Below are 10,718 nucleotides of genomic sequence, written 5' to 3' on the forward strand. Positions count from 1 at the left end.
GTCACTGATAATCACAATGATGAAAACAACTCCTGGAATCTGCACTTTACTGTCATCTCAGTGGCAGCTCTATGACCCACTTTAACTTTTGTCCCCAAGCCTGGGACTGAGGGTCAGACACTATGGACCAATGTGCAAGGTCCACATGGACCTGAGCAGAGATAAGTAAAGAAGCAAGTAGTCAGAGTGACTCCTAACTAGGGAGAATATTCCAGGGAACAGCACTTCTACTCCGTAACCCTGAGTATTATCCCAAATGGCAGCTTTGGAGAAAGCATGGAGGTTGTTATCCCTGTGTGTCATGTGAGCAACTGGAGTGTAGATGGCTAAGGGCAGGGCCAAGGCTGCAAGACTGGCTTTTGGCAGAGCTGGGGTGGCTCTCTCAATTCCAGGCCAGGGACCTCAGTTGGCTTCCTGGGGCTCCCTGGAGACCAAGGGGAATCCCTCCCAGTTGGCCAATGCTATATGGTCCCCAGGGTTCTCAGTGGCCTCACACCAGGAAATGGCTTTTGTCACCTACTGCCTAGGGCAGAGAGGGTCAGCCAGAGCATGGGGTCCTGGGCCCCTCTAAACCTGACCCTGTTCTCATCTTTCATGGGTAAATTCCACCTGTGTTCTCTCCCCTGGACTGATTCCTAGGAAGAGAGGGTGTGCTCATGCATGAGGAATATTGTGAGCCTGAACAAGGCTTCTGCCATGGCCACTCTCATCCTTCAACCAGGACCTTGAAGGCTGCAGACATCTGGCTCTACCTGCCACTCCTGCTCACTGAGGCAGGATGGCTCCAGGCAGCCCATTCCCAGTGCCTTCTCAAGTTCACTCCACAGCTGTGGCCTGGATCCCCTTTCCTGGGTACTCAGAGTTCTTCCCTTCCCTGACCCCAGGAAGACAGCTTATGATTATTCAACAAACCTACTATGAAAGGAGAAGGGCACATGACCCCTCGAGCTAGGTAAAGGTGGATAGGGTAAGAGAGGGAATGTTTCCCCACAGCACATGATTGTCATCCTACATCTGTTAAAAAGATGGATCACCTGGAGCATGGACTCCCTGTCAGGCCTTTGGGCCAGAGTCTCTAGGTGTGGGCCAGTACTATTAAGAAAACCCCACAGGTGTGGTGTGAGGCAGGATTTAGTGAGTCCTTGCCAGGAGCTATGACTTGATGCCTGCTTTGCAGGCTCTGAGCACACAGAAACTGTCTCCTGGAGCTTCCTGATGGGACTGGAGTAGAATTAGTGCTGTGACTGCGGAAAATACAATGGGATCAAAGTGGGTAAAGAGACCCCTTAATCTTCCTTCTGCAGATTGAGGCATGACTCAGAACAGTTCAGTGTGGGAGTAGACAGGAGGTTGGTTGGTTGGAGGGTCTTCAAGAAAAGCATTCTGAAGTCTGAGACCAGACATCAGGGTAGAAAAGAGAGAAGAACACAGGGAGAAGGGGAGAAGAACACAGCTGAGTCCACTCCAAGTGATGTTCATCTGGTAGTGAGGGTGCCCACTGTCAGGCTTTCCTCATGGCTCTGCTTGGGGGAGCATACATTCCAGGTCTCCAGAAAGAATGAGCCCTGAGGATATCTAATACTACATGTCTACCGTGAGTCCCCAGGGTGACCCTGCAATGTGGACTGGAAGGTACAGGTGGTTTGTCTGGGAGATGATCACAAGAGGCACACAGAGGGGAAGGGAGGGAGACAGTCAACATGGCTATTGTTATGGGTCACAGTCTTGCTGGACTATATGAGAACCCCGCAGAACATGCCTCTGACTTGCCTCTGTGGTGCTGGAACTCTAGGCCTTTTCCTACTGCAGCTGTATGTGGGGGTGGAGTGCTGTCCTTGGGCCTACCTCCCCGCACTGAGGTGTGCCTACTCTGAAGATGGAGTGCCACTTGTACAGAGAAATCCCTGAGCAGAACTTAGGGGAGCATAGGATCTTTCAGTGGAGTGGAAAGTGTCAAGTACTGGATGGTCGAGCTGCATGAGCAAAAGAGGGACATCTAGTTGAGGAGGGAAGCCACAGCTCCAAGACCAAATGGAGAAGTTGCGTACTTGTGTAAATAGTCTTACTGGAACACAACACTCATGTTTGTGTTTACACTATGGAACTCTCAGAGCAAAGTCGGGGAGCTGAGAACAAGGCCCTATGGCCCACAGAGGCCAAAACAGTTACACTCTACTTACAGAAAAAGCTTGACAATCCTCTCTTAGGAGATTCAGGCTGAGTCTCATGGCATTTGGGAGAACAGTACCTCTCAAGTGGTAAGTGTTCATGGGTCTCCTGGGAATTCAAGAAAATGCAGCCTTCTTGTGAAAAGTTGGGGAGGCCCTAATAGAACATTTTTGAGTCTTCAAGACTGGCTGCTGCTGGTACTGGTGGTGGCTGGATCACTCCGTGGGTGAGGATACTGACAGTCCCATATCCTTACAGCTGTGTGGACCAGGATATGGGTGTTAGCAAACCGCTGAAGACAGGGTACTCATATGTCATGAATGTCTGAGGGTCTGTCTTGGTCCACCCTGCAATTTGGGTTTTCTGCCAAGTCATGGTCATTGGAACTTTGGGAACAAAAGTGATCCCTCCCGAACCCTTAGACAGCAGCTCAGAAGTACCTTGTACTTTCAGACTATGCCACCTCCAGAGGTCCAAGAGGAAAGAGAACCCACTTCCCTGGGCCCACCCTACAGCCTTGCTGGGACCAGTCCTTCACCTGTGCAGCCTCTCTGGAACCATGCCACACAAAGCTTCTTGAAATGCAGATGTTTAATGATCTATTCTACACGAAAAAATTGGACAATGAGGCATTTCCACAATGCCTGGAAGTGAGACCCAGATACTTGCAAGAGAACAACCTGTGTTGCCTCCTACAGAGAAATGCTGGTGTCCAAAAGAAGATCAGCTAGAGGCCAGGTGGGACATGACCTCAATCAAAGGAAGTCTTCCAAGCAGGTCTTATTCCGGAGTACAAACTTGGTTCTCCAAGGCTCAGTGCTGATGGTGAAGAAACAAGTGATGGTCTGAGGGAACAAGCACAAGAAAGGAGGGTGGGTGAAGAACACTGGAAAGCAGTGGCTCTAGCTTTAAACACAAGACACATCCCAACCACCCATCTTGAGGTGAACAGCTATGGATGCAGGCTGTGGTTCTCTGATGTACCGCCATCCAAGGCCTTCCTGTTTTGGACCTAGGACCTGTCCTGACCTTAGGGGCACCTGTGTCATACTCCTTACCCTGGTCTGTGGTCTCCAGGGGTACACTCAAACTGACCCAGAAAGCTCAGGCAGTAGAGCCAGCCATTTATGACACCATTGTCACACCTTTCACCTGCCCCTAGTGCAGCATTGGGGTACTCTTTACCAGTGGGTACTATTTCAGAGGAGTCTCTGGTCAAGGTGGGATTGCCCCAGAGCTGGGGTTCACATTGACCTTTTTCCTTGTACTAGGAGCTAGTAGTTCACTGGGACCCAGGTCAGGGCATAGGAGAAAGGGCAGTGGGTCCTTCCTTAAGCCCCATTCCTTCACACTATTGACAGGGTCAAGGGGGACTCCAAAATAGTCAGTGAGGCAAAGATGCTGTAGGCTACCCTAACATTCCCCTATTCCTGGAGGTCAGGAAGGGAGGTGGATAAAGTTCAGAGAAGAGACATCTTGTCTCTTCCATTCAGAAGACTTGGATCCTCATGACCAGGAGCAACCTGCCTGATATCAGTGAGGCGCAGGGCATAGGCAGCTGGAATGCAGTGAGTGGGCAAAGTTGGTTCCCAGATTGGCCAGGAGCATACAAGTGGACCTTAGGGCTGGCTGGCCCAGCTGTGCTCCTGCTGCAGTGCCAGCAGTGGACATGGCAGGGCCTGAAGTTCCCTCACTCATCTGTGTTACTAGGAATGCCACTGTCATCTGCCCCATTTCCCCATCTGTCCCAAGCTGCATCCTCAGCTGCGTGACCTGAGGGATCTGCTGTGTGTCTTACATTGTTCAGCTCTGCGCTTTCTTGAAAGGGACAGTTGTCAATATCATCATCAAATTTCTCACATTCAGTTCTGCGAAGCTTTATCTCCATGGAGAATGTCAAAATGTCTTCTATCTGTGGTACATGGAGACATTACAATGGCAATGTGCTTCTCGGTTCCTGTGAGGAACTACTAATGTAGATCCACACAGTGTAGGGAGAGCCCCAATCACTCCTCCACTAGGGAGCTGCCTCTGGGCCTGGGTCAGCTTGTTGGGGGTAAAGCCAAGCTTGGGGAATTCAGAGCAAAGAGGACTGAGGATGTTGTTGAGGCCAGGGATAGATGCCAGCTGAGTCACACACCATTTATATATCTCACTATGCAGCATGATGTCCCCAAATACCCCAGGGAGACCCAGCCTGACTTCCAGCATCCTTCTGAAGCTGCAACAGCACTCTCAGGAGACAGGTGCCAAGTGTCTAGGAGGGTGTTGGCTCTGCAACAGTTTGCTGAATAATGTTAGCCCCAGAGTAGGAGAGTCATTTATGACACCATTGTCACACCTTTCACCTGCCCCAAAACAGGAAAATGTCCTACAATGTTGCTGGAACACTCACATGTTCCACTGAGCATACACACACACACACACACACACACACACACACAAACACGCACACCAACTATGGTTTCCATATACCTCTTGTCCTGTTACAAAGTACAGCTGGAATTTTCTATACTCTTCTCCACTCTATCTTCTTCATTCCACTCCATACTCCCCACACCCTAACTTAGTGTGAGTGCAGCTCTAGGGAGCCCAGAGCAGATCTGTGAGTGCCGATTTAGGAGCCCAGAACAGAGCTCGGAGAAAGCTCAGGCAGTAGAGCCAGCCAGGACCTGGCCCAGCAGTGTTCACAGAGGCTGAAGGCTGTGCAGGGTGGAGATCCCATTATCCTTCCTTCAGGGCAGAGGTCCAGAGGGAGAGAAACGAATGGGTCAGGACCCAACATGTGCACACATACACACACACTCACAGACACACTAAGACACACATACACACACACCAACACATACTTGCACACATACTAACACAACCCCACTATCCACCAACACACACTCACTCCCATCCACATGTACACACAGAGACACACAAAGCAACACACACTCCTCAACTCACACTTTCACATGTACACATACACTCACTGACACAATCACACCTACACCCTACCCACCCACCCACCCACCCACGACCGTACATGATCCTGATGCAGGCCATGCGAAAACAGCCTTCCTGGCTGCATTCTGCAGACATCCCTTTACAAGGACAATCAATGCTCTAGGATTGAGAACCATGGTCTGGGAAGAGTGTAGAATGGCATCCTTCCCCATAGGTGGAGACCACAGGGGGGAGCCCAGAGAAGAGGTCCCAAAGTCACAGGGGCTTCTCTGGATGAGGGAGAATCCTTATTGCCCTGATATTCAGGCCCTTCTCCCTCCCTCTCTCTTGGTGTCTGCTCTCTATTTTCTAATTATCTCCTTGTACTTGTTCCTTAGAATATTTCCTCAGCTTATGTCTTCTGTGGACCTTTTCCTTACTCGGGATCTTTATCACCTCATAGTTTATATTCTGAGTCACTCATCAGTAAGGCTATAAAATGATGGAGATTAAAAATATACCTTACATGAGAGTAGATTTTGTCTGAGGTATTTAAATTTCCACATTTTTTATTTTATAAAACTGAATCTAACTGGGCAGGTTGTACTTTCCCTATTTTATGAACTTCAGATGGTGAACAAGATACCACGATAAGACCCCTCCTCCCACAACCCTGTCTTTATAGCAAGTTCAGGTCATCAGGCAGGAAGATGTGGTCACCTACCTGTTCCTTCCAGGAATTCAGGATGTGCACCAACCTGTAGGCCATTGAGTCCTTGCTCTGTAGGTTGAATATGTGCAAGGCATACTCCACAGTAGCAGGGAAATGAAGTTCTATGTCCCTTTGCTCATAACTGTCTTTATCCTCTTGGGAAATCCAGCTGTGAGTCACCAGGAGCTGGGAACCTAGTAGTAGTAGGAGCATGGCCCAGGGCAGAGCCCACCTGAACAGCAAGTGCAGCATGGCTACAGGAATCTGGAGACCCACTGCCTTTTTTCTTGTAGCTCAAGCTCCCTCAAATCCTCCCTGGGCATTGGTCCAGTACATCAGCTTCAGAACAACTCCTCCCTCTGGATATCCTCTCTGCTATTACACACTGTCCCTTCCCACATGTCACCCTGCCTCCCATTCCAAGTGGCATAATTGTTTCCTGTTCAGACAAGCCCAGGCAGAGTGGGTTGCAAAGAACCAGCAATGGGTGCGAGGCATCCCCCGTAGCCTAGCCCCAGCCATAACATCCCTCTCAGCTCCTCAGTGGGGAGGGACTTCATTTGGATGCCTCAGAATCCAAGGCTGAAACAAGGACACAAGAGCAAGATGTGGAAGTGGAAGGTGACCCCATGGCAGAGCAATGGGTGAGGACCATGGAGATAAGGACATGGTCCAAGTTGAGAGCCAAGTTGGGGGGAGACAGAGGTAAGCTACACAGAGAAAACTGGTATCTTTGGAAGGAAGGAGCATTGAGGTCTTGATGAGTCCAAGTGTCTCTGTCCCTCTCAGCTCCCCAGTCCCCCTTGAATAGTGGAGCAGAGAAGGCTTACTGGCCCTTGGGATGATGTCAGGCAAGGGAACTTCAGGGTCTTGGAACCAGGAGCTTCCAGCTGAGCTCACTGCATATCCTTTTGCACTCCTCAGCCCCTGGATATGCTGCCACTTGCTCAGTCTGGGGCCTGGCAGGATGATGTAAGCATAAGCTCTCCAAAGGTGTTGCCGTTGGGGTGACCCTTGACACACAGTGGGTCTATAGATCCCTTTGTAGGAATTTTCTCTAGAAGAGAGAGGGTGGAATGAGGGAGAAGCAGACACAGAGCAAAGCCAGTGAGCTCCCAGGGATGGCTGAGCTGTGACCATTGGGTGAGCATCAGTGCCCTCTCATGGTGAAGGTCCTCAAGGCTCAGTGGACACAATTTCCTCTGTGCAGAGTCTGGGTTCTAGAGAGGGACCCTCACCATGTCCATGTGGAGCCACAGATGGGGCTCTGGAAGGACTAAGGAGCACATCTTTCCAAACAAGTCTTCAGCTCTGTCCCTGTGAAAGGCTTCAATATTTGTATGCCACTACTTGTGCACTCAGGGAGACCAGAATGCCCTGAAAGGTCTGTGGACACCCAGAGCCCTGGGCCTTTCCCTCAGCCAGGACTCTGACCCAGTCAGTCTCGCAGGCCTGGCAAGTTTGCCTCTTCACCTGTTTCTGGATGCTTCACCTCTCAGGGGAGACTTATCCTCCTGGTCTCTGGACCACATGTTGGGGAGCACAGTCTCTGGGCTTGGGAGGGGGGAGTTACAGCTGAATCATCAGGAGAGGACACTCAAAGGAAGGGCACGGGGTGGGTCTGAGGATGGTTTGTGGGGCCACATTGGATCAGGGAAGGGGTCAGAACTCCATGCCTGGTGCAGGATTTGCAGACCCTGGGCATCAGTGACTAGATAGATGATCCTACAGACAGAGAGAAGGCTGCTTTGAAGCTGACAGGATGTCCTCACTGCACAGAGGCCCTCAGAGCTGACATCCTTCCCAGGAGCTGGACCTCTCCACCCCAAGTTTTGCAGTTCTTAGGTTGCCTACAATAGGAGACCCTGCCGGGTGCCCTCAGCTAAAGCTATCCCCTAAGAACTTCATCTTATTACAGGGAATGTGAGCATCCCTGTGTCTTATCCTCCATGGTTGTTTGTGACTTTTCTCTTCAGGCAAAGTTCCATGGTCACTGTTTTATTGTCCCCCAACAGACTCCATCCTGCCAGGTTGTGATGTGTTATTTGTAATGATGGTAGGATAGTTTCGTCGGTGTATACTCATCTCCAAACTCTCAGTTGTAGATATTAAATGTTATAGCTTTTCTATGTCAATCGTTCTTCAATAACCACATTAACCAAAACAAAAATTAAAAATAAAAAAAAAGGAAAGGAAAGGAAAGAAAGAGATCTTATAATTCTCAGATACATTCTCAGATAGCTTTAAGTTTACACATACTGAAGCTTAAGTGATGTGGTTTTTAGCCCAAGAATGACTGTGCATGTTTAGAGGTGGGATAAGAGTGTTTTCAATCACAGCAATGTCACTGTGGATTTTCAGTGGTGGGGACAGGCTGTGGAAACCTGTGTGAAGTAGAATCTTGACACACATGGATAGATTGCAAGTGACCCAACAGAGCCAGCATGCTCTGAGGCCACTCACTGAGGCCTCTCACACTTTGCCATGGAAAGGGCCTGCAGAGCACAGATCTGTCCTACATATGCCTGTGTCTTCCCCATCCAAGGAAATGTCTTTGCATCATCTTACAGGAGGCATGATTTAGACCTCTGTGCACCACACTGGTCCTCACGGTGCAGCTAAGAGGAAGTTGGCGGCTGATACCAGACCTGGGATCACAGATGCATGGACACACTTCTCTTACAAATGTATTTATACTCTTGACAAGTCCTTAGTGGTCTGGAGTGGTTTCCTTTTCCAGACTGAGAGTTACTACCATATCAAAAGGAATGAGAAGCATATTAAGCCGAGGAATGAGAAGAGTGAATGTGTATCCTACCCTGTCAGAACCTGAAAGACATAGGCACAGATGTTTGGTAGGCCCCAGGTAAGCTCAGTGGTATATGATCCCCATCTGGGTATATGAAAGCCTATAGAAGCCTTTCACAGCCTTCTGTCTTGCCACATCTCCATCTGGGGTCTGGGATGCCTTTTCTCCAGGGACTCCTATTGATCCTTCAATGCCCAGACCAAATGTATCTTTTCTCTAATGCTGTCTTGAGGCCCATGGCAGAACTCTATCTCAATAACCTAAGTAATAAGTTTTTGTCGCCTGGGAGATGCAGGACTTTTGTCAAGTCCACTTTTTTTGTTACTGGCACAGAGTGCCCCATGTAGGTCACATAGGAAGGTCTCAGTAACTGCTCACTGCAATGGGCCTGATTCTTTGAACCCAAACCCTGTATTTCTGGAAGCATTCCTTTCCTTTCAGAAATCAGGAAATGTCAGCATGGCCAGGACCAAACCATCAGCTCTTCCCTGTGGAGACAAAGGTAATGTAGCAAGCAAGCAGAAACCACCATTTCTGTCTCAGATACAAGGCATGGCAGTCCTCCCAGCTCCCTCCCTCTGACCTCACTGCTCAACACCTTCCAGGTGGTCTGACTCACTGCCCAGCCTAACTCTGCCCTACCCTCCAACTGCCCTGCACCATCTTGCCCAGGATTGCCTGTTTGGCTTCCCGACCACTTCCTAAGGGCCCTGCACCTCCAGCTTGCTACTGCCTCATGGGGCCCCACCCAGATAACCTGAGATGCTCAGGTTCCTGTGCTGGGAAACAAGTCTATGCCCAGAGTTCATGTGAGTAAAAGAGAAAAGCAGGAACAGAGAGAACCCCAGGACTCAGGACATAATAGAGCAATCACAGTCAGATCAAAAGAAAACACTGAGAAGCAGGAGACCTTCAGGCTTATCACAGCTGCTCCCTACCTCATCCTCCCTTCCCTGGGGCTTCCATCTTGAGAGCTCTTCTTTCTTGAGTCTTCAGGAGATGTTGAGTCCTGGTCATGTAAGGCAGGCATCTCATTTAGACTTCTAGCTAATTTAAATTGATAAGGAGGAGTAACAACTGAATATACAAATGACAAAAGAAAGAATAAAAATATTAATATGACCATAAGATATGTGACCCCTCCACCAGGAATCGCTTGTGGCATGTGCAGATGGAAAGTCACTGTGGTAGTTTGCTCCCCTATCCACCAATCCATCCTGCTGTGTGGTTATGAGCCAGTGGTCTTACAGACTCATTTAGGAGGAACAGGACCACTTGACCTCTTGTCTCAAGGCAGCTTGGCTCCCACTGAACCAGAGTGTTTCTCCACTCCCTTCTCCATGACTTACTGTTGCAAACCATTCTTTGCCTTTCTTGTGACCAGAGCTGGCTGCCCCATCTCCTTCATTGTTGTCTACACGAAAACAGAGGCTTTCCTTGAACTTGGGCTATATAGCTTGAACAAGATGGGGATTAGGGGCATTGACCCTTGTGCAATGGGATATGTCTGTAATTTCTGACCCACTCAAAATTTAGCTAAGGTTGACAGGAAGCCTTACTGATAATTTAACAGTTGGTTAGCACATATTTTTTGTTGTTATATCATATTAAATACTATATTCTTATAATCAAGGCAGATAGAGAAAAGAAAATATTAATAAGAAAATCATAAGGAAGAGAAAATACATTGACAGCACCATACTGTATTCTTTTATTTTTTCTTTTCAGTGTTCCAGAATTAATTGTTTATACACCACACCCAGTGCTCCATGCAATATGTGCCCTCCTTAATACCCACCACCATACTGTATTCTTAATTGGAGAAATCTTACCCATACATGGACCCATACAGCTCGAATGCATGTTGTTTGACTGTCACTTGTATATGGGCAAAGTGGATTTGAAAACTGAAACAAGAGAGAAAAACAGCCAATCCTGTTATAAATGTGCTCATGGTTGTTGAGCTCTTGTCTCCTAATGTATCTTTCTCTGGATTCCAACAGACCCTGAGCTCTCTCACTTTGGCTCAATGCAGACCTGCACCCACCTTTTCCTTTGACAAGCTTGCCATGTGCCCCGAACAGAATTTGTCCTAAC

General features: G+C 48.7%; 1 protein-coding gene across 1 annotated transcript; it reads right to left on the reverse strand.

Moving 5' to 3' along the window:
• Window positions 1-2,742: 2,742 nt before the first annotated feature.
• Window positions 2,743-7,972, reverse strand: LOC101674130 (cystatin-9-like). The gene is made up of 3 exons (XM_004754093.3): window positions 5,825-7,972; window positions 3,968-4,081; window positions 2,743-3,014 (listed from the first exon to the last, which is right to left on the reverse strand). Exons 1-3 carry the CDS (start codon window positions 6,062-6,064, stop codon window positions 2,925-2,927), a joined length of 444 nt encoding a protein of 147 aa, XP_004754150.1. The 5' UTR covers window positions 6,065-7,972; the 3' UTR covers window positions 2,743-2,924.
• Window positions 7,973-10,718: the final 2,746 nt, after the last annotated feature.

Source organism: Mustela putorius, unplaced genomic scaffold (assembly GCF_011764305.1).
Source record: "Mustela putorius furo isolate JIRA1106 unplaced genomic scaffold, ASM1176430v1.1 tig00000253_pilon_pilon_pilon, whole genome shotgun sequence".
Classification (NCBI taxonomy): Eukaryota; Metazoa; Chordata; class Mammalia; order Carnivora; family Mustelidae; genus Mustela; species Mustela putorius.

Bases quoted from the DNA above. Each gene is read 5' to 3' on its own strand.
- LOC101674130 (XM_004754093.3), bottom strand. From the start codon at position 6,064: ATGCTGCACTTGCTGTTCAGGTGGGCTCTGCCCTGGGCCATGCTCCTA. The intron at 4,082-5,824 runs GTAGGTGACCAC...CATGTACCACAG, and splicing joins TGAATTCCTGGAAGGAACAG to ATAGAAGACATTTTGACATT. The intron at 3,015-3,967 runs GTAAGACACACA...TTGTTCCCTCAG, and splicing joins AAAGCGCAGAGCTGAACAAT to ACCATCACTTGTTTCTTCAC.